General features: G+C 40.5%; 1 protein-coding gene across 2 annotated transcripts; it reads left to right on the top strand.

The window, feature by feature from the left end:
* The first annotated feature begins 507 nt into the window (after window positions 1-507).
* OSGIN2 (oxidative stress induced growth inhibitor family member 2) lies at window positions 508-21,909 on the top strand. 2 transcript variants are annotated; one of them, XM_075549511.1, is made up of 7 exons: window positions 508-577; window positions 621-709; window positions 8,362-8,516; window positions 11,707-11,843; window positions 13,042-13,233; window positions 16,317-16,408; window positions 18,725-21,909. In XM_075549511.1, the coding sequence occupies exons 2-7, from the start codon at window positions 666-668 to the stop codon at window positions 19,752-19,754; spliced, it is 1,650 nt and encodes a 549-aa protein (XP_075405626.1). In that variant the 5' UTR covers window positions 508-577; window positions 621-665; the 3' UTR covers window positions 19,755-21,909. The 2 variants fall into 2 exon arrangements, with proteins under 2 accessions (XP_075405626.1, XP_075405625.1); XM_075549510.1 differs by lacking the exons at window positions 508-577; window positions 621-709 and adding an exon at window positions 5,746-5,903 and having other exon boundaries at window positions 18,725-21,908.
* The last annotated feature ends 986 nt before the right edge of the window (window positions 21,910-22,895 follow it).

The following is a 22,895-nucleotide window of genomic DNA, read 5'->3' as shown; positions in this document are numbered from 1 at the left end:
GCCGGACTCGGCCTGACTGACCCCGCCGCGGGCCGGGCGCACGTGGAGCGGCGCTGAGGGGCACACCACAGGCCCCCGCGCCGGCTCGCCTATGGACACCGGCCTCAGCCCCTCGGAACCCGGACTCCAGCAGGCCCCGCCCAGCGGCGGCGCGGCTCCACCAATCGCGGGACCCGCCCCCCGCGGCTCCACCAATCGCGGGACCCGCCCCGCGGCGGCACGGCTCCACCAATCGCGGGTCCCGCCCCCCGCGGCGGCACGGCTCCACCAATCGCGAGTCCCGCCACCCGCGGCGGCGCGGCTCCACCAATCGCGAGCCTCGCCCGCCGCCGGGCACCTGCAAGGAGGAGCCGGCGCGCCGCCACCGCCGCCGCCGTCGCAGCGTCCGCTCCTGCCCCGCCCCCTGCGCGGGGCCCGGAGATCACCGGCCGCGCGCGCCGGGCTCCTCGCAGGCGGGGAGCGGAAGCCGCTTCGCCAGGGCGGTCTCCAGCGCGACCCAGCGGGACCCGCTGCGGAGCCGCCGCAACCGGGCAGCCGCGGCACCGGCGAGGCGTGCGGTCGGGGCGCCCTGCGGGCCCACGACCCGGAGTCAGCGGGCGCCCCGAGCGGGCAGCCCCACCGAGGGAGGCGGCGGCTGCGCCCGGGCGTCCCGCGAGCCGCGCTCCATGCCGGTGTGGTGCTGCCGCTGCTCGCTGGCTGGTCATTTCAGGTGACTTCTCGGGCGGGGCGGGGATGGGCAGGGGACCCGGGCGATGCGGGTGGAGGCCGAGCCGTCGGGCCGGCGTGGAGGGCGCGGGCCTGGACTGCAGTGCCCTCCCCGCTTGGTCCTTGTTCGGGGGAGCTCTCTTCTGTTGCTCCCCTTTCCGCTCACCCGGGACCGGCCCAGTGACGGGTTGCGAGACGAGCCAGCTAGGCCTGGAGGGAGTCGGTTGCGGCGACCCGAGACTTCCAACTAGTGTAAAGTTTTAGCAGGAGGTTCCACGAAGCACCGTTTCCCCTGTTTTTATTACTTATTTTTAAAAGATCGCCTTATGACCGGAGTTACTGGGGTGTAGACGATGAGGAAGTGTTTGTTAAATGCAGGGATTCGGTTAAAAATAGGTTCTGAGTTGCTAACCAGCTGTGAGTCATTGTTATTCATAATATGGTGTGGAAATTTGGAGGGCCGTAAACAAAAACAGGTAGTGGTTTTAGGCTCCGCTTGTGGAGGACGTTTTCAGGTTGGTTAAGAATGTTGCATCTGAAAGGCAAAGTGAATCAGTGTTGGAGAACTGGCTCAATGAATCCGACCCTGCTGTCAGGAGTGGGAGAAAGAGCGGAGACTGGTTTGACCCCGGGGTGAAGAGATGTTAAGAGGGATCTCACTGTTGAGCTAAGTCAGATATTGTAGAAAGATAGATGCTGCTTAGCAGGTAAAACTGCTCCGGTAAGACTTGTTTTGTGTGTGTAAAGCACTCAACGCTAGGACTTGGATTTTTGAGATGTGCATTATTGTCACATTTAACCTACAAACTTGCATTTCCTTTACTTATGACTATAAACTACAGCTCACGGTGGCTTTTGTGAAGTTGTCATCCCCAAACAATCGACTATCCAGTTGCCAGGGGCTCGATTCGGATTCATGGCAACCCCATGTGAGTTATGAGGAGAGTTGTGCTCAGGAGGATTTTCGGTGGCTGATTTTTCCAACAAGGTCCCTGGCGTTTTTTTCCCAAGTTACCTCTGGATAGACTTGGGTCACTAACCTTTTCATCTGTCATGGAGTATGTTAACAGTTTACACCCTTGGGGACTCATCAATAAGGCTTTAAAATCGTATTTGTGTCAGATTACAGTTATTATAGACATCAAGAACTATATTCATGCTCCATTTCTTCAGCGTTTACAGTCATCATGACACATCACCAAGTTTATTATTTAATGTGATAGAGCAGTACATATACATATATATTGCAAGTTTCATTTTTATAATGATTATAATATACTTGATATGTAAATCTTTATTTTCCTTCATTACATTCTTCAGCAAAAGGATCCAGAGGCTTCACCAAATTGCAACAGGACTGTTTGCAGAAAAGGTTCAAAGCCCTCCGGCTGTAATGGAGAGCAGTAATTTAAATTTGTCTACCTTTCAGGAAGTTTTGTATGAATCTGTAGGTTCTGGATATTTTAAAGTGTTGGATTGTGTAAGTTCTAGGCATCTATTGACCCCTTCACAGATAGTGGTTTTCAGAATATCAAGCTTCATTTTGCAAAATTTTGTATCAGATTTCCTCTGCAGTTTTCAGAACAAGATTTTCTGACTGAAATCTTGTTAAACTTGAGTGCCATGAAACCCAGATGCCTTTCAGATAACATTGTCCCCCAAGATGTTGACACCTTTTCACACACTCTAACTCTAAGGGGATAACTTTGGGTTAATATCCATTTAGCTAACCCTAGACTGAATTCACTATCTTTACCTTTGTAACTCTGTAAATAAAAGAGGAAGAGAGGATAAGAATGTATTCCTTCTATTTTGGTCTTTTGAGACAGAAAACCAGAGCGTGCTAGCCAGATGATAACGATTATGACTAATAAACCACATTCTTTCATTGTGAAAAATGCTTTGCTCTAAAATTAAACATGTATATATAGTTTGTCAGCCCTAGCAGAGAAATGTTCCTGTTACCAATGCTTTTTTCTTTGAGCAGTTTCATTAGTAACACACATTGAAAAGATAAATTGTAACATCTGTATTTTGGATCTTGTTAAAATATGAGAGGCTACAGGCATTATGAAAATTGATGCAAAGTTTGACTAACTTGATGTGTGACTTCACGTTTCTTGCGCTCTCAATTTGGTCACAGTTTAGGATCATGCTTCCAAAAACTACTCAAATTAAGCAAAGCATTTCATTGGAGTGTGAGTGATCGTTGAAGAAGCATTGTTAGGATTTAACATGTTGATACTCAAATATTATGCCGGTGTCATCTTTTAAAATTGGTTTTGAAGCCCTGAGCTTTAATATTTCAAGAACAACAAATAGGGAATCCCCTAAAATCATCCTTAAGTTTTAAACAGCCTTTCCATTTTTGATGCCCAACAATAATATTTTTCCCATTTAGAAGTGCTATTTTTTAGTATTCCCCAAGTGATAATTTTATATACTTTCTCATTTAACTGGTGCCTCAAATTAAGGAAAAATATTTCATCTTAAAAGTAGAATTACTCAAATACTTTTAAGTAGAATAGATATTTAGCAAATTGAATATCCAGAGTGGAAAGTTAGACTGTCATTAGATCTGTGGTGTAGAATGCATGTACTTTAAAACGTCAGGAACCATACTAAATCTGTAATGAAAGCGCTACTGCTTTTGGAAAGAGCCATTCCTGGTTGTGCTGCAGGCCCACGTTTCCTGTCGCTTTATGTAAAACCAGTGAGCTAGACTTTGGATTTTGTTTGCTTGCCTGGATCCGGAGTTGTTGTGATGTCCGAGTTGAGCTGGTATTACATTTATCAAATAGTGGGCATCTTTATCTTGACTAATTTGTCACACAGATTTAACCATTGGTTATTTTAAAACCAGGACAAATTTCATAGCCTACACTTTTATTCTCCTTACTGTAGTTGGGTGATTGGATACTTGGACCAGATTTTTTTGCTCACAAACACACAAAACAACTAAAACTAATAAATTCAGAAATATTGCAAAGTACAAAAATCAATTATATGCACAAACAATGGACAACTTGAAAATGAAATTAGTAAAGTAATTCCTTTTACAATGGCATAGAAAAATAGTAATTTTCTTAGGAGCATATTTACCAAAAGCAATGAAAGAGGTACATGCTAAAAAGTACAAAAGTTTACTGAGGGAAATTAATGATGGCCTAATTAAATGGAAAGAAATCTTTTGTACTGGGATTAGACAATATAATACTGTTAATGATGGCTGTACCCCTCAGATTGATCTACACATTTTGTACAATCTCTGTCAGGAACCCAGCTGCCCACCTTTGCAGAAATTGGCAAGCATGTGGGAGTGGTGAGGATCCAAGAATAGCCCAAACCATCCTGAACCAAGTTGGTTCACAATTTCCAAAACAAAACTAAGCTCCAGTAATTGAGACAGTGTGGTGGCATAAGAATAAATATATAGGTCGATGGAATATAATTGAGAATTCAAAAATAAGCTCTTATGTTTAGGTTCAGTTGGTTTTCAGCTAGGGTGCCAAGACCGTTCCAATGGGAAAGAACACTTATTGCAAGGAACGAAGTTGTACTGTCTTACACATAGCTCAAAATGTATCAATAGTCTGAATGTTAAAACCTGAACGATACAACTCTGAGAAGAAAAGTAGGTGTGAATTGTTTGTGACCTTGAGCTAGACAGTGGTATCTTAGGTAAGACATCAGAAGGATAAGCAACAAAAGACATAAATTGAACTGCATCAAAATGAAAATGTTTTGTGCTTCACAGGACACCCTCAGGAAGCTGAAAAGACACCCTGCAGAATAGGAGAGCATATTTACAAATCACACATCTGGAAGGATATTTGTTTCCAGAATCTAAAAAGAACTTTTTCCAACAAGAAGATCAATTTAAAAATGGGCTAAGGATTTGACAAGAGAGTTTTCCAATGAAGATGTACAATACCACTTGAAAAAATGTTCAGTTTGAGTCCAGTTGATGGTGACTCTAGAGGACAGAGTAGAGTGTTCTGTAGGGTTTCCAAAACTAATCTACAAAGACTATCTCACCTTTGTGGCGGGTTTGAAATACTTTTTGGTTGGCGGTGAAGCCCTTGACCACAGTGCTACCACTCCTTGACTGTATGACTGTAAATATTCAAGTAATCATCTGGATGCGAAAACCACAAGTTAATTCCAAATGAAATGGATAATGAATCTGAGGTGTTTCTGGCAATGTTTGCCAGTGTTGCAAGTTTCTTCAGGCACAAAGGGCTGGAGAGTGGAATAAGTTTAAGAGGCTTAATTAGACCAGGTTAAATAGAACTTAAACAAGAAAGGCTTCCCCTCACCAAGAGCTTTATTGAATAACAAGTACTAAAGCTATAGGTATAATAAATACTAAAGGTATTTATATTATAGATCGTAACATTGTATATGAACAGCCATTGAGCTGAATCTGAATCATGGCTACCCTACATAGGATTTCTGAGGCGTTGTTAGTCTTTAAATCTTTGGAGGAGCAGAGAGCCTTGTATTTCTCCGGCAGAGCAATTGGTGGGTTTGAATTGGTGGTGTCCTTAGCAGTCCAATGCATCCCTGACAAGGTCTCCTATTGATTTTATATAAAGGGGTTTCAAACGTGTAGAAAAATGGAATTAAAAGATAATGGGATTTTCCCATGACTTTTTGAAGCTCCCTCTTAGATAAAAATCCTGCTAGCGTCCTGTCAAGTCCATGAGTCCTTGGGCGGCGCGTTCAGTTAGGTGCTCCCCGACTCACTGGGTGGCGGTTAGAAAGCACACAGCTTAGAAGAGAGGACTGGTGAACTGCTTCTGAAAGGCCCCACTCTTCCAGACACCACTGAGCACAAACGGGGTCACCACAGTGCTACAATAAAACAATAAACCTCGGAGACTTGCTAGTAATGAAATTGTTTGAGACAGCTTGACTTGTAATATTAAGTGCCTCCTTGTAATGAAGTATATAAAAATTGAGTTTGTAATTTTATTAGTGATCTGTTGCTATTGTAAACTTGTTAAAGTTGCTGGCTTTACTAAATTTATTTTCTCACCGTTTAGGAAGCTAGAAGTCGGAATTCAGGGTGCCAGCTCTTGGGGAAGGTCCATGTCTCCTTTCAACATCTGTGGGCCCCTTGGGCTCCATGTGCCTGGCATCGGCCTTCCCCTGGGTCTTGGAAGTCCCCAGCACAGGGACCCTGGGCCCGAAGGGTGCGTTCCGTTCCTGCTCTTTTTCCTTAGTAGTTGTGAAGCCCTTCTCCTTCCTCTATATCTGTTATGCAAGTGAATAACTGACTTGAGTAAGGGTGGTGACTTGAATAAAGGTGAAACTGAAGATACGCCACATACTGATCCTGCCTCAAGATATTAGGAAAGAGGTTAGGATTTACAACACACCACAAAATACGGGATCATTACATCAGACCACAAAACGGGGAAGACAACCGCATAATACTGGAAGTCATGACTGCGCCAAGTGGACACATTTTGAGGGGGAGAAAATTCAATCCATAGTAAGTTCCAGTGAAAGACTATTGGAGTGTAAATAAACACTCTTAGTGCTAAATATGGTGAATCTATTCTGGTTTGTTCCTAAGGAATGAATATTGAGAATTCATTTCACAGCATTTATTTGTAGACTTAAAAAAACAAAAACAGAACCCAAAAAAGCCCAGCAAGACATTTAGACCATTGGGTTTTGCGTTTAACTTTAAATGTGATTTTAGTTGTTGAGTGATCCCTTGTGTGGTGTAGAACTGCCCTATACATTTTCTAGGTCTGACATTTGGTTAGTAGATTGCCTGCCACGTAAACTGCCACATTTTCCGCTAGTAGTCATATGGTTAATCATTTTTGTCACCCAGTGATTCCTAAAATGCCTTCATTTACAGCCATTTGCTAAGGATCATCTGTTTGTTTCAAGAGAAGTCAGCATCTTTGTACTTGTCAGTATTGAGAGTGGTGCCAGGTGATCATTTTTATTACTTCCCAGGTTCTATCTGAAAGCAGTGGTGTTTGAGGTAGGGCTCTCTGGGGGGGGTGGGGGGGGCGCGGAGTGGAGATAAGATCTGCATATCTGAAAAAGAATTTTGACCTTAGCTACAATAATGATACTAGACAGCCTTGGGGAGCCAAAAGCATTCCAAGGATTTGAGGAATGTGTCCAGGGAAGCCACTCTGGAGAAATCATCCAGGAGCGTATGTTGTATTAGGTGCCATTCGGTAGGTTACAGCCCATGGTGAGTGAGGGACCCTGTGAGCAAGTGGAGGAAACACTGCCTGGGCCCTCACAATTGTTCCTGTGCTGGAGCTTGTTGCAGCCTTGGGGTCCGTCCAGTTCTTTGAGGGCCGTCCTCTTCTGCTGCCCCTCCACTTTACCAAACATGGTGTCCTCCAGACACTGATCTCTTCTGACAATATGCCCAAAGTATGTAAGAGGAAGTCTCACCATCCTTGCCTTCAAGGACCACGTTGGCCATACTTCTTCAAAGGTGGATGAGTTTGTCCTTTTAGCAGCCCAGCACACTATAGTAGATGAGAAGTTAGCTATTCCTAGGAGCTGTCAGAGAATGGGGAAATTGTCCATAAAATCCTTACATCTATGGGGTTAAAAAAAAAAAGTCAAACACTGTCCTTGAGTCAATTGATTCATATGCAACCCTGTAGAGCAAAGTAGAACTGCTCCCTGGGGTTTCAAAACTGAACCTCACTGCCATCAAATGGATGCTGACTCCTAGCGACCCTATTGACTGGGTAGAACTGCCTCTGAGTCCCTGAGACTGGAACCCCGTGCAGCTCCTGGTTTGGGACTGATCTTTGGGATTGCAGCCCAGAGTGTAACCACTATACCAGCAGGGTTTAGGAGACTGGATTTTTACAGGAACTTCAAATTCGGTTCCTTTGGTGTGAAAGTTCTTACCTTGGGTTTCCCCACCTTAAAACAGATTGCATACAATACCTGGCCTTTTGTGATTGACTAACTTCACTCAGCATAATGGTTTCCACAGCCACCCGTGTCATGAGGTGCTTTGAAGTTTCATGTTTTACAGTGATCCCTAGTACTCCATTGTTTACCCATTAGGGAAGCTGGAGCAATAGGCTACACAAACTAGATGGGGTGTTACCTTGGATGAAGTAGAGGATGGTTGTCTATAAAAGGGAGAAGAGAAACTAAGAAGTGGGAGGGGTAAAATATTGGGGGATGATTGGTTTAATATGTTGAAGACAAAGTTGATCTGAAATATATACCCTCACCTAATACACAGTTTAAAGAAACAAAACTTCATGGACTCAGGCAACTTCATCTTCGCCTTGGGGAGCAGCTGGTGGAGTTGAACTGGCTGAGCTGGTGATTAGCAGTCCAACGTTTAGCCCAGTGCGTCCTTAGGGCCCCTTTTGGTTGTAAAGAGCTTATTCAATAGGTAGGGTCTTGCCTGCAAGGTAATAAGGAGGTTGGCAGCTATCTAGGATTTTGGCCTTTCAAGTGATTTAGGTGGACAGCGTGCTCAGCTACCAATTTGAAAGCATGAATTGAAGGATTTCCTTTTTTCTACTGAAATATTTATGGCCTTAATAAATGTAAGAGCCAAGTTAGAAAACACTGAGTAAAGGTGGAATTTTCTAAAGGTTATATTGATGTAGTTTGTTTCTGTCCCATGTTTTTTGAAAGGAACTACAATGACTCTGAAACTGAAGGAGAGATCTTTAATTCCTTAGTGCAGTATTTTGGTGATAGTTTGGGGCGAAAGGTCAAAGCAATGCCATTAGTTGAAGAAACTTCTTTACTTGAAGATTCGTCAGTGACTTTGCCTGTAGTAATAATAGGTAAGTTACTGCATTTTATCTTTTTTTCCTTCATTTTATCTCTTAAAATTAGTTCTAACCCTGACTACTTTTATGAACTACAATAAGCACCAAGTTCCTAGAGATCACATTGAAAAGTATTCTTAGGTTGCTTGATTTGTTAAAACAACAAAAAGGTGAATCTTAAGAGTGTGTAATTAGTTTATTTAACATGAGTTTATGTTGTTATAATGCAATATATTTTATGGAGGGACTAATGATACTATTATTGGTAACTACTGCTTGTCATTAGTAAGTGGTCAGTGTAATGATACTACTGATAACCAAAATTATACCACTGTACCAAACATTCTCTGTACACTGTTGGATTGTACCGTACACCTCTCCCGCACTCCAGTGTTGGTAGGCTGGCTACTGACAGGGAAACTAAAGGTGCAGCTGATGGACACACATTGTAATGTACTGCAGTGGTGAATGGTTAACCATCCTGTTACTGTTACCATATATTCTCTATATCTTTCATCTCATTTCCCCACAAACTCTTTGAAGCCCTTTTGTTTGCATTAGTCTTTATTGCTGCTAAGGGGTTATTACAACCTAGTGGCTGTAAACAAGATAAATGTGTTTTGTTTTTTAATCATTTTATTGGGGGCTCCTACAACTCTTACCACAGTCCATCCATCCATCCAGTGTGTCACGCACATTTGTACAGGTAAATGTGTTCTCAATGGATTTGTTGGACACTCCTGAAACTCATGTCACTGAACTCATATCTGTGTGGTACCAGAGCTGTGTTTGAGTCAGAGGCTTCAGGGGAGAAGCTTTCTTTTTCAACTTTTAGAAGCTATTCTCATTCCTTGGTTTACAACCTCTTATCCTTTTAAGCCAGCAACATTGTATCTCCTACCCATTTTCTTCTGATCACAGCTGAGAAAGGCACTCTACTTTTAAGGACCCATGTGATTGATTTTATTGACCCTACCTGGTATTCCACGCTACTCAATTCTCAGTTTTTGAAGGCATCTACTGAGTACTGATTCAGGCATCTTTGGCTGCATATATGATTCTGTTTACTATCAGATAGTCTCTGAGTTGCCTCTCTGCATGCTTTCTTTTGCTTGGTTTTTAAGTTTTGTGGGTTTCTGTTTGATTTTACTGCTGTGTGTCTATCAACTAAGTTAACTCTGCCTCAGATCCAGTTTCCCACTATTTAAATGCTTTTATTTATTTACCTTTTTACTCTTAATTTTTATAAAGTCACATAGCTGATTTTCCTTCCTAGCTTCTTTGGATTTTGTTTCCTGATTAAAGACTTGCCATCCCTGATTATAGAGAGAACAATCACCCCTTTCTTAGCATGCTTCTAGTTTTAATTTTCATGTCTTTGAGAAAGTTTTATGCAGGGCAAAGTATTAGGCAAGGAAGATAATTTTTTTTTTCCTGGTAGCTAACAATTACTTGATTAAATTTGATTGATGGCAATCCTGACTAAAGGAACTATAAGTAGACTCCGACTTATCATAGGATATTTTGAGGTTGGTTCTGATGTAAGTCAGTAATTGTTTTTAGTTTTTATTACTATGCCTTTTTATTATCAGTATCTTTATAAATCGAATCATTTAACATATGAGGATAACATCAACAGATTATGTTCTGCAACATTGTGATATATATTACAAATGATAAGATATGCCCCCCAAATTACAATACAGATGGTTGTAAGTACATTGTATCTATAATATCATAAAGTCAGGGCTACTGCTACATAAATGGAAGTAGGAACACATACCAGGATCCACAGAGATTTATTTATTTTTTTTACAGAGCAGATCATAGTCTTACATTCAGCTATTTACATTCTCATTCAACTTATCCTTTGCAGCCCCTTAATGTATCATAGTCTCTATAACTTCCTCCTTGCTTTTTTTTTTCTTTTTCTCCCATTCCTCTTTCTTTCCTAGCCCTCTGTCTGAGCTTTGCCTTTGGGCAAATGTTTTCAAATGCAAGTGTGAGTTTAGGTCCTGACCTGAGGAGTGAGGGCATCATCCCATCGATCTCTTATCCAACTAGTTAGCCTGGCCTTTCTTATGATTTTGAGTGTCCCATGGATTGCTCCCACTCTATCCAGGTTCATTTAATCGGATCCCTTTCAGAGCAGTTGCTAATGGTAGGTGGGAACCATTTAGTTTCTAGGCTTTCAGGCTGATGGAGATCGATGTTCACAGCAGCGTCCGTTGGTCCATTAGGGAGCCTTGGTGGTGTAGTGGGCTAAGCACTGAGCTGCTAACTGCAAATGTGGTGGCTCAACCACCAGCTTCTCCTGCCTGTTTCCATAAAGATTTTAAGTGCCTAAGCCCAAAGGGACAGTTCTACTCTGCCCTATAGGGTTTCTATGAGTCAGAATTGACTCAATGGCATTTGAGTTGGTTTGATTAGTCCATTAAACTGTTTCCAGATGGCTTTCATGTTTCCCAAGACTATGGTCCTGAACTCCCAGGCTCAGCATCTAATTTGATTTAAAGTGGGGCTGGAAAGATAGTTGAGAACAACTTGGAGAGCACTGGGTTGTCAGAAACAAGCAATATGACCTTCAGAGCAGAGATCGGGGTAACTTGGTAAGGATTGTGGGTTAGCAAAACCTATCTGAAGGTAGTATGCAAAATGATTTAGGGGAAGGAATGAAGTCCAGGTGGTGTCATGGTTACTCGTTGGCATGTCATCCACAAGGTTGGCAGTTAGAAACCACCAACAGCTCAGGAAACAGACTGGCCTCTTTACTTCCATAGACAGTCTCTGAAACCTTCAGGGGTCACTCTGAGACAGCATTGCCTGCACTTCAGTAAGAGAGACCTCAAAGAGGGAAAACCCAAGGAGACGTTGGTCTCACGTGATGGGGGTAAAGGAGTGGGAATAACAAAGACAGATGCAGGAATCTGGTGGCAAAATAGATTTAGACCCAGACCCTGGTTAATTTGGGAACTTATTAGTAGTGTACTCTGATAAGAGAAGGCACTCATCTGACTAGGCTCCAGGGATTGCTTTTCAACAAACTTGTGTTCCAGTTAGTGGACCCCTCAGGGGAAGAGAGCAGCCTCTGGAAAGGTAGGATGCGTTTTTGTAAAAGAGCCGTCTGAGAAATAGAAAACCAAAGAAAAAGTATCAATGCACATTTTGTACTCCTGATCATCATTTATGTTTTTTTTTTTAATAGGAAATGGACCCTCAGGGATATGCCTTTCTTATATGCTATCAGGCTACAGGCCATATTTATCATCAGAAGTAATACATCCTAATACAATCTTACATAGTAAATTAGAAGACGCAAAACATCTCTCTATTGTTGATCAGGTATTTCTTCTTTTTAATGCTGAAACAAGATTTGTTTTATATTTAAGCATTTTCATAGTTGCAAATCTTAGTCTACATAATAGTTTTCATTATTATTTTAGACTAGTGGTTTTCAACGTTCATACTGTCGCCACCCTTTAATACAGTTTCTCATGTTGTGGTGATCCCCCAACCATAAAATTATTTTCGTTGCTACTTCTTAACTGTAATTTTGCTACTGTTCTGAATCGGGCGACCCCTTTGAAAGGGTCCTTTGACCCACAGGTCGTGACCCACAGGTTGAGAACTGATTTTAGACTATGTATATTTTACCAAATTACTTTGATTTCTTTTCTTAAATTGATTAGGGAAGAATTTTCCAAATTATTTCCTTATAGATTTCCAATAGGTGTTCTCTGTTTAAGTAAATTTGGGAAATGCTGCTTTTTAAAAAAATCATTTTATTAGGGTCTCATACAACTCCCATCACAATCCATACATAAATCATTTGTGTCAAGCACATTTGTATATTTGTTGCCATCATCATTCTCAAAATAATTTGCTCTCCACTTAAGCCCCTGGCACCAGCTCCTCATTTTCCCCCCTCCCTCCCCGCTCCCTCTCCCTTATGAACCCTTGATAATTTATAAATTATTTTATCTTATCTTACATTGTCCAACGTCTCCCTTCACCCACTGTCCGTCCCCCAGGGAGGAGGTTATATGTACATCCCTGTAATCAGTTTCTCCTTTCCACCTTACCCTCCCTCCTTTCCCCCCCAGTATTGCCACTCTCACCACTGGTCCTGAAGGGATCATCTGTCCTGGATTCCCTGTATTTCCAGTTCCCATCTGTACCAGTGTACATCCTCTGGTCTAGCAGATTTGTAAGGCAAAATTGGAATCATGATAGTGGGCGGGGGGAGGGGAGCATGTAGGAACTAGAGGAAAGTTGTATGGGGAAACGTAGCATTTTATTATTGGAATGTGTCACTAGACACATTTAAAGGCTTTTAAAAGTTAAGTGGTAAAAACATCTAGTTAGCTTTATTGAAGCTCAACATTTTCCCTTATTCATCTGAAGAATCTCTCTAAAGATCTTAAGGAAATGCTGGGTTCGATTAGTGACTTTTACTATTATCACTGTTTTTTTTTTGTTTGTTTTTTTGCCATTGCTAAACTCTTACCCTCCAAACCCTCCTGTTTTAAATTTGCTGTAGGACTTAGAATATTTGTCTGAAGGCCTCGAAGGCCGGTCATCCAATCCAGTGGCAGTACTTTTTGACACACTTCTTCATCCAGATGCTGACTTTGGATATGATTATCCATCAGTTTTGAATTGGAAACTGGAACAACATCATTATATCCCTCACTTAGTTCTTAGTAAAGGTCCTCCTGGTGGGGCTTGGCACGTGAGTACTTTTTCTTTACATTTTTGTCTATGTATATGATATGTCCTCTTGATTTGATCAGCTTGATTCCTATGCATTAGGAGAATGCTGTCATGCATGATGTTTACCAAGTTTTTATATAAGGAGAATTTTAATGCAGTTCAGTTAGTTAAATATAGGCTAATGGCTCGTAGTAGTTAAACTAACTTGCGATAATCTAAGATTGCATTTGCTGATGAAGATCAAGGATTGCAGTCTTCAGTGTGAATTACAGCTGTATATAAAGAAAACCAAAATCTTCACAAGTGGACCAGCAGGTAACATCATGATAAATGGAGGGGGAAAATGAAGTTGTCTAAGGATTTTATCTTGCTTAATCTACAATCAGTGCTCAGGGAAGCAGCAGTCAGGAAATCAAGCAGCCTTATTACATTGGGTAAGTAAGCTGCACAAAATCTTCTAAAAGTGTGGAAGGGCAAGAACGTCACATTGAGGTTCAGAGTGCGTCTGGAGCAAGTCGTGGTGCTTTCAGTCACTCCAGATGCGTGTGAAAGTTAGACATTGAATAAAAAAAGCAGAGGAGAATGGATGCGTTTGAATAGTGGTGCTGGTGAGGAGTATTGAAAGTACCGTGCACTGCCAAAAGAACCAACATCTGTCTTGGAAGAAGTACAGCCAGAATGTTCTTAGAGGCGAGGATGGAGAGTGATTGCCTTAGATAGTTGGGCTTGTTATCAGGAGAGCCCAGTCCCTGGTGAAGGATATCGGGCTTGGTAAAGTAACAAGGCAGTGAGACAGAGGAAGGCCCTCAACAAGCTGGCTGAGCACTGGCGGCAAGAAAGCACTCCAGCGGAGGAATAGTGTGAGGCGGGCACAAGCCTGGGCCGTGCTGCTGTCCTTTGTGAGCTGGAGCCAACTTGGCAGCACCTCCTAACAACAACAGATAAACTAAATTTGATTACTGATTTAGCTTTAGAGTTAGGAGATCTATTTTTTATGAGAATGATATAGAAAACATTACAGGGATGTTTTGTATAATAAAACATTTAAATTTTAGTTATTAGAATTAGAGATTATAATATCTCATATTTCTATTTCCCTGCATTTTCAAAATCTTGAATGAAAAACGGGTAAAAGAAAGATATTTTAAACTGATGAGCTGGTAAATGATTTATTCAATTGCATTTCAATAAGGCATCAAGCTCACTCTGCCTTAGCAACTCACTCATAGCAACCCCTTCAGATAGAGGACAACTGCCCCTGTGCATTTCTGAGACTCCCGCTGTCAGAGGCAGTAGTTTTCTCTCCCTTGTGTGCAGTAGTTAACACAGTGTCTAGCAGATAGTGAATGTTCATTTGTTGTGTAGGTAAATGTTAAATATTTTTACTCATCAAAAATTAGACTTCATCGGAACTTTAATTTGTATTAAATATCATATTTTGAGTATAAATTTCAGCAGCATATTTCTGTATTAGTGCAGTGTTATACGTGAACAAATGTTTATATTGATCACATGACTGTTTGGGGCCAATAGGGAATTGTTCTTGATAACATCACTTTTTTAAAATCTTAATTTCTTTTATCATAATAAGTTACACCTACTGGTATATCTTTACTTTTTAAGTATACTTCTTTGTATGTACTTTATTGTATAGTATCATTCTTAATAAAACTGTATTTCTTGAAAAGGCCATAATGCATATCTAAGGATTTTATACTTCCTCCTCTAAATTCATGAGATTTTAATTACAATTATATCTCTACTTAAAAATATGCAGGTGATAAAATGTAAAGAAAAATATGCAGGTTCAGTGTTACTCCACGTCTCCCACATTTATATCGTTCACTCACTGCAATCAAGTGGATGCCTGCTCCCATGAGACTGACACAGGGTAGAACTGGCCCTGTGAGTTTCCTCGACTGTAACTCTTACGGGAGTAGAAAGCCCCTTCTTTCTCTGGGGTGCAGTGGATGGTTTCAAAGTGCAGACTTTACGAACTGCAGCCCAGTGAGTAACCACCGTGCCACCAGGGCAAATATAGACACATGTTGATTTCTGAGAACACATGTGAATCAGTGGTATGTCCCTAAACCTTTTCACGCATTTATTATAGCCACCAGAATAGTCATACAAATTATGTTTGAGCCGCAATCCAGTTGTTTAACCTCACCTTCCTAACCTACTAAGTCCCACTTGTGAGTGCATCTCATCCTTACTCTTACTGTGCTTGCCTATAGAACTGTATGCGGGTTTCTGCAGCCCTCTCCTCTATCATGCTTCATGTCCTTGGTCACGATCTGAGATGGAAGCTCCTTAAAACCCAAACCAAACAAAACCCATTGCCGACGAGTCAGTTGCATCTTGGAGAGGCCCAGTGTGGCAGAGCGGAATCGCACCGGGCGATTTCTGAGTGACAGCAGAGGCCTCCTCTGGCTCTTGTGCAGTGGCTGATTGGCAGCCCAGTACTTAACCTTTGGTGCCACCTGGGCTCCTTAAGTTCCTTATATCCTCTGTCATCCCTCATATTTATCCTCATGTAGTTCTTTCTCTCTTCTGTGATCTAAGTTCTCACCACTCTTCTTCTTCCCAGACTTTTCAGTTAAGGCTTCCTGAATCAGTTAGTGGCGAATAGCTCTCCTACATCCTTACTAATTTTGACCATCTGCTTCTACTCTTCCTTAAAAGTTTGCTCTTTTCTGAAGCTACTGCTCCTGCTGCAGACTCACTGCCATTGACCCGACCCTATGGAACAGGGTAGAACTGCCCATGTGAGTTTCTCAGACTTTAACTTTTACAGGAGTAGAAAGCCCCATCTCTTGCCCCAGGAACTACTGGTGGCTTTGAACTACTGATCTTGGTGGATCATAGCCCAACTTGTAACTAGTATGCTTTCTTCACTCCTCATTGCATTGTAAAAGCCTCTGCTCCTTTGAACAAGCCAAATGATGAAAGCATTACTTGGGACCAAGTTTTAGAGGGAATTTATAAAATCATTTCAAACTGCTGTTAGCACTCCTTATCTAATTGGGATGATTTGGTAAAGAGAAAATCAATTATTTCTTAAATACATTTATTAATTGTGATTCTTTTTAATTCTCAAAGAATATGGAAGGCTCCATGTTAACAATCAGCTTTGGAAATTGGATGGAGTTACCTGGACTTACATTTAAGGATTGGGTGTCTAGCAAACGAAGGTAAAGATCAACCTTTATTAAAATTCTTTGGTGTGCAGTAAAAAGAAAGCATTGAGTAAATTTCAAAAAGATTGAAGCAGTAATTTAGATAAATAATAAAAGTGTACATTTCTTACGAATAAAAACTTTTCAGCATTGGTTGTAATAAAGTAGATTCTATTTAGAGGTATTTTGAAACTAAACAAAGTGGTGTAAGGGATTTTCTAAAGATGGTCATGTATGTATATCTCCGATACACATATTTAAAATGTTTGACTTTGAGGGTAGAAGAGTATATGACTAATTATTTAGAATGATGGAATAAGATCGAAATATAGTTAAGTAGGAAGATGGGATTGACTAGTATGGTAGCAAATACTTAATAAATATGAAAGAAATAACAAATTTCAGTTTGAAAGAATACCAGTTTATTTTTGGAAAAGAACCTAAAAGAAAGAAAAAAGAAAAGCCCTAATATTTTCAGACATGGTAAACACTAGATAGGAGTTACTAACATAGAGAATGTATTCTATTTTTGCCTCCTCAGGGAAACATGAAATTACGTAACCTTTGTTGAAAAAGAGATATGTAACACTTGAATGCTGACATTTTATTAGACACCAGATTAATGTATACAAATTCTACTTAGAGAAAGCCTAATCTAGACCAGTTTGAATAGTTAAGATTAAGTCTTACCCCAAAACTTCATTAACTAATTTTTTTAAGTCATTTTATTAGGGCTCATACAACTCATCACAATCCATACATACATCAATTGTGTAAAGCACATTTGTACATTCATTGCCCTTCATTAACTATTTTTTATAGCAATTACATAAGAATTTAAACTTAAGGTTGCAAAATCAGGCAAATTGTACAAGTTCTTTTTAAGTAAACAAAGTTGCTCAATATATTCTCCTTTTTGACATGAGCAAGTGAGGAAGTAGTGTATTTATGCACTTAAGTGTTCTTTCTAATGTGTGCTTACTGGACAGGAAAGCCGTATGTAAAGATGATTGTTTTAATAAGTATTTTATTTTAGTTGTGGCATTTGCACAGTGTTCAGGGCAAACTAGTCACTAGAGATTGGCAATTTCAACCCTGACATTCTAAACTGGAGTTTTCTGACCTTGGGAAAATAATTGAAACTAGCAGTCATTCGATAGAATGTAAAATGGGGATAATAAGCATAGTCACTGTTACAGAGTTTCTCTAAGAACTAACACAATCTAAATGTTAGTCACCATTAAATTTAAAAAAGAAATACATGGGCTTCTATTTGCAAGTTACATTGCATTACGTCAAGACAAATTGCTTACTTTTGCTACCGCTGATCCTGATTGGAACACAGTATTGAGGAGCACTAATGCTTGCTATTGTAGTGTGCAAATTGAAAATTAAAGCTGTATAAGCACCATTTGGTTTCATAAAATAATTATAGTTTTAGGTATTTTTAAGAGAAGAGCACAAATATTTTATCATAATTTCTTAGATGTAAAATCCTTTTGTTCAACAGAAGATATTGATTGGAGTTATCTTTATTTATTTATTTATTTTTAAAATTTTTATTAGTGGCTCATACAACTCTTATCACAATCCATACATATACATACATCAATTGTATAAAGCACATCTGTACATTCTTTGTCTTAATCATTTTCAAAGCATTTGCTCTCCACTTAAGCCCTTTGCATCAGGTCCTCTTCCCCCCCCCTCACTCCCCGCTCCTCCCTGCCTCATGAGCCCTTGATAATTTATAGATTGTTATTTTGTCATATCTTGCCCTATCCGGAGTCTCCCTTCCCCCCCTTCTCTGCCGTCCCTCTCCCAGGGAGGAGGTCACATGTGGATCCTTGTAATTAATCGGTTCCCCCTTTCCAGGAGTTATTTTTTGTTGTTGTTCCTAGGAAAGTAGAGGTTACCAAAACTCTTTCCAAGAAGGTCTATGTAGTCTTTAGGAAGTATCTGCATCACAGATCTCCAACAGCCCACAGTAAGGATCTGAATGCTTTTTGACATTCTGGTTTCCAGACAGCTGTACGTTTAGTTTCTACACTTAGTGAAAATCTATCAAGGTATTTTGAGCAGACACCATGTAAGGCACTGCAGAAATTTCTGTTAAATACAGCTCCTGCCCTCTGGGGACTTTCTCTATTGATAAAATTAATTCACTGATATTTTTAAATGAAGGAAAGAAAAAAAAAGTTTGTGAAAAAAAGCTGTGATTCTAATTTGTAGCTGAGACAGTTAATCCAGAGGAATTAAAAAACAGAGAAGCTTAACTGTAGAGAAATAACAGTTGTGGAAACTGAAAGAATATTTTCTCTTCTTTTTAAGGAACTTAAAAGGGGATCGAGTAATGCCAGAGGAAATAGCTCGCTACTATAAACATTATGTAAAAGTTATGGGTCTTCAGAAGAATTTCAGAGAGAATACGTACATAACCTCTGTGTCCAGACTCTACAGAGATCCGGCTGATAATGATGGTCAAGACAGAGATATCTCCGCAAAGCATTTGCAGATAGAGAAGCCATCATGTATGAAGAGAAACTGGGAGATCAGGGGTTATCAGCGGACAGCCGATGGTTCTCAGGCTCCCTTCTGTCTCTTTGCTGAGAATGTCGCTTTGGCAACTGGCACGTTGGATTCTCCTGCCCACTTGGAAGTTGAAGGAGAAGATTTTCCTTTTGTTTTCCATTCAATGCCTGAATTTGGAGCAGCGGTAAACAAAGGAAAGTTGCGTGGCAAAGTGGATCCTGTGTTAGTTGTAGGTTCGGGGCTTACTGCTGCTGATGCAGTACTGTGTGCTTACAACAATAATATCCCTGTGATCCATGCATTTCGCAGAAGAGTAGCTGATCCCAGCTTAATTTTCAAACAGCTTCCTAAAAAGCTTTATCCTGAGTACCACAAAGTCTATCATATGATGTGTACGCAGTTGTCTTCTGGAGACTCGAATTTATCTGAGTATACCAGTTTTCCCGAGCACCGTGTGCTTTCCTTTACGCCTGACATGAAATGCATTCTTCAGAGTGCATCTGGATTGAAGAAAATATTTCAGCTGTCTGCAGCAGTGGTACTGATAGGTTCTCATCCTAATCTGTCTTTTCTGAAGGAGCAAGGGTCATACCTAGGCCATAACCCAAGCCAGCCAATTACATGTAAGGGTAACCCAGTGGAAATAGACGCATATACCTATGAATGTGTTAAAGAGGCCAATCTTTTTGCATTGGGCCCTTTGGTTGGGGACAATTTTGTTAGATTTTTAAAAGGAGGGGCGCTAGGTGTTACACACTGTTTAGCTACAAGACAGAAGAAAAGGCAGCATTTATTTGTTGAAAGAGGAGGAGGAGATGGGGTAGCTTAAAGCCCGTGAACAAGTAATTAATGGACAGTGTACTTTTAAAGGATGAACATAGTGGTTGTACGGTGTACTGAGATGGCTTTTCTGGACTTGAACTGCCGGGAGGAGTGTCAAGCTCTACTAATTATTTTCCGAAAGCTGTAAGGACTTGCTGTGCTGTTTACACTGTAATGGATCAGAGGTGGTCAGACAGCAGAAGCACTGCCAAGTGGTCTGCTTTATGTTCTCACTTAACAAAAAATTTTCTTTTCTTCCAAGACTTATTTCTTATGACCTTTGATTTTTAAAAAAATTAGAATGTTTGAATCTAAAATATGAAAACCACAGTCATTAGGCCAGATAGTGTCTCATTTGGTTTAAGGGTCGTTGAAGGACCAACCGCATCAGCTTCATCTGTAGCTACTTAGGAAATGCAGAGTCTCCGGCCCACAACAGGATTATCCAATCAAAATCTGCATTTTAACATGGTGTCCCCTTGTGATTTCTTTGCACCTTAATGTTTGAAACACACAGAGCTAAAAGAAAACTGGTATGTAAGATATGTAGGCTGGGGGTTGGGCAGGGATGGGTATAGGGCATTGAAAACTCAGGTCTTATTTATTTTGAAATTACCAACTGTATAAATCTAATATATATTACCAATATGTTGGTCTTTTTAAAAAAAAGATTTTTATTGCTGAAACCGTGACAGGAACTTCACATACTTTGCGTTCAATCATTTAAACAGTCTAATGTTGGCGTATGCTCTTAATCAGAGGACCAGCTAAGAGCCAGAATATTTTTTGGAGCTTTATTCTTTTCTTAGCCACTGTAACATTTAATTACTCTGATTTGCAATTCAGTAAGCTGCTGATGGAACTGCTTGTCCCTGTGTGACCAGGGAGGTCAGGTCTGTCTGGTACTGATGGGCACAGCAAGTACTACTCCTGATACTGTTTTGGCATTGCCAGGATTTCTAAAGGTGAGATGTGAAAATCAGATTAAAACCTGTCTCTTCATTCCCAATGATGTCAGAATTTAGAAAACTCTATCCAGAGTATTTTCATTGGAGATGAATAAGCAAGTCACGTATGGATATTTATTATATATTTACTTTCATTACCTTGATTTATTTAGATGTACTTGATCTCTGTATTTTCACACACATTCCTGGAATTTTTTTAGTGTTAAACTGAAAAACAAAAATCCTTGTAATTGAATTTCTTCATGGTAAATTGAATTTATTCATTTTTCTTTTGGTGAAATTTATTTCCTACTGGAATGTCATCGAACATCTAATTTTCCATTTTTCTTAGAATTAAAAATGGTAGACCCAATTTTCATCGTCTTTCTGTCTTATTTTATCAGTGTTAATGCTTAGTTTACTGGTGATCATAATTGTCTGGTGAGCTTATGCTGTGCGCCTCTGTCCTTCCTGCTCCCCATAGCACTCCACTCTTAAAAACTAGCACATATCTGGCAAAATCAATACCCAGTATTGCTGAAGAGTCAATTTAGAATTCTTACAGTGATGAGACAGAAACAAATTTGCTCATCTTAGTATTTTACACAGTATCTGTGGACTTTATGTATGTGTTTCATTTTTTTTAATCTTAAGGGCTTTACCATGTAAATGAATGTTTCCAATGTGGGCAGCACCACCCGAGGGGCACTGTAATGATCCCCAGGGGTACAAGAGCAGGTACCCACACATTATCCTGGATTATGTGCTAGAGTATAACAGTTTTTAATTGTCAGGGGGGCACTGAGTAATTTTTTCTCTGAAACCTGGTGGTAAGCCAAATTATTTTGGGAACCTGTGATCCATGTTTTAAAATATCTACTTACTGGAAAATGAGAAAAATTCTTAATCTTGTGTTAAGTACCAGCCTCTCCAAAACAGGTATTAAATGCTTCCTTCCCCCCCCACTTTCATGATCCCAATTCTACCTTACATATCCGGCTGGACCGGAGGATATACACTGGCACAGATAGGAACTGGAAATACAGGGAATCCAGGACCTATGAATCCCTTGGGATCAGTGGTGAGAGTGGCAATATCAGGAGGGTGGAGGAGAGGGGAGGGAGAAAGGGGGAACAGATGACAAGGTCTACCTCCTCCCTGGGGGACGGACAGCGGAGAACTGGGTGAGGGAAACGTTGGATGGTGTAAGATATAAAATAATTACTTAAAAATTATGGAGGGAGGTGGGAGGGAGGGGAAAAAGCTGATACCAAGGGCACAAGTAGAAAGCAGGTGTTTTGAGAATGATGATGGCAACATACATATGAATGCGCTGGACACAAATGATGTATATACGGATTGTGAAGAGTTGTATGAGCCCCTAATAAAATGATGTAATAAAAAAGAATGAAATAAAATTTAAGTTGAATTTAAAGAATTTGAAAGTTTAACTTTGTTGCAAAGACTATTGTGTAAAGCTGTTTTGATCAGATGCAGTCACATAGTCTAAAAACCCATTTTCTAGAGATGAAAGAGATCCAGGGCCAGGGACATTAGCCTGAGAAGAATTTGTGGAATAAACATTAAACTGCCAATCTGTTGGTCTTGAGTAAATTCACCCTCCCAGGGACATAAGGAGGGGGAATCTGCCTTGGGAAGGAGCAAGGAGAAAAAAACTACAATGAAAAGCCATAAAAACTTCAATGCAAAGAATTGACTTTTGGTTCAAATCTTGATGGAGTAATGAGAATTTATCCCTCACAGTGATAAAGGTATAAACCTAAAAAATATGTAAAGCAGTATTTTCAGGCACTAGACAACAACTCAGGATAAAGTTTAAATTTTAAAGTGAGAAAATGTGTCCACCGTTCTTTGCATGTATAATCCAGTATCACTAATATTAGCCAAGTTTTCCATCATTATAAAACTCAGGAATGGTTTTTAAAGGAGTAGGTGGTGAGCTCCACAATTCTGACTTCTGCCTGAGGGCACTTGGAACACCGGGAGTCTACCCACTTCAAGACCAGCAGATGCCTTTTGGTAGGTGTTGCCAAGTCGTTGTGATTCAGCAATGCTCCGGACAAAATGAATCTGAATGCACCCCACCATTATCCTAAGTCCTGTGCCAGCCTCATAATCTTTGAATCCTTGAGAATATTGCTCTTAGCTGATCAAACAGGATGTCCTCCGGGGACTAGTTC

Source organism: Tenrec ecaudatus, chromosome 5, assembly GCF_050624435.1.
Source record: "Tenrec ecaudatus isolate mTenEca1 chromosome 5, mTenEca1.hap1, whole genome shotgun sequence".
Taxonomy (NCBI): Eukaryota; Metazoa; Chordata; class Mammalia; order Afrosoricida; family Tenrecidae; genus Tenrec; species Tenrec ecaudatus.
Note: the sequence above shows the minus strand (reverse complement) of the source record. Positions and strands in the feature narration are given on the sequence as shown.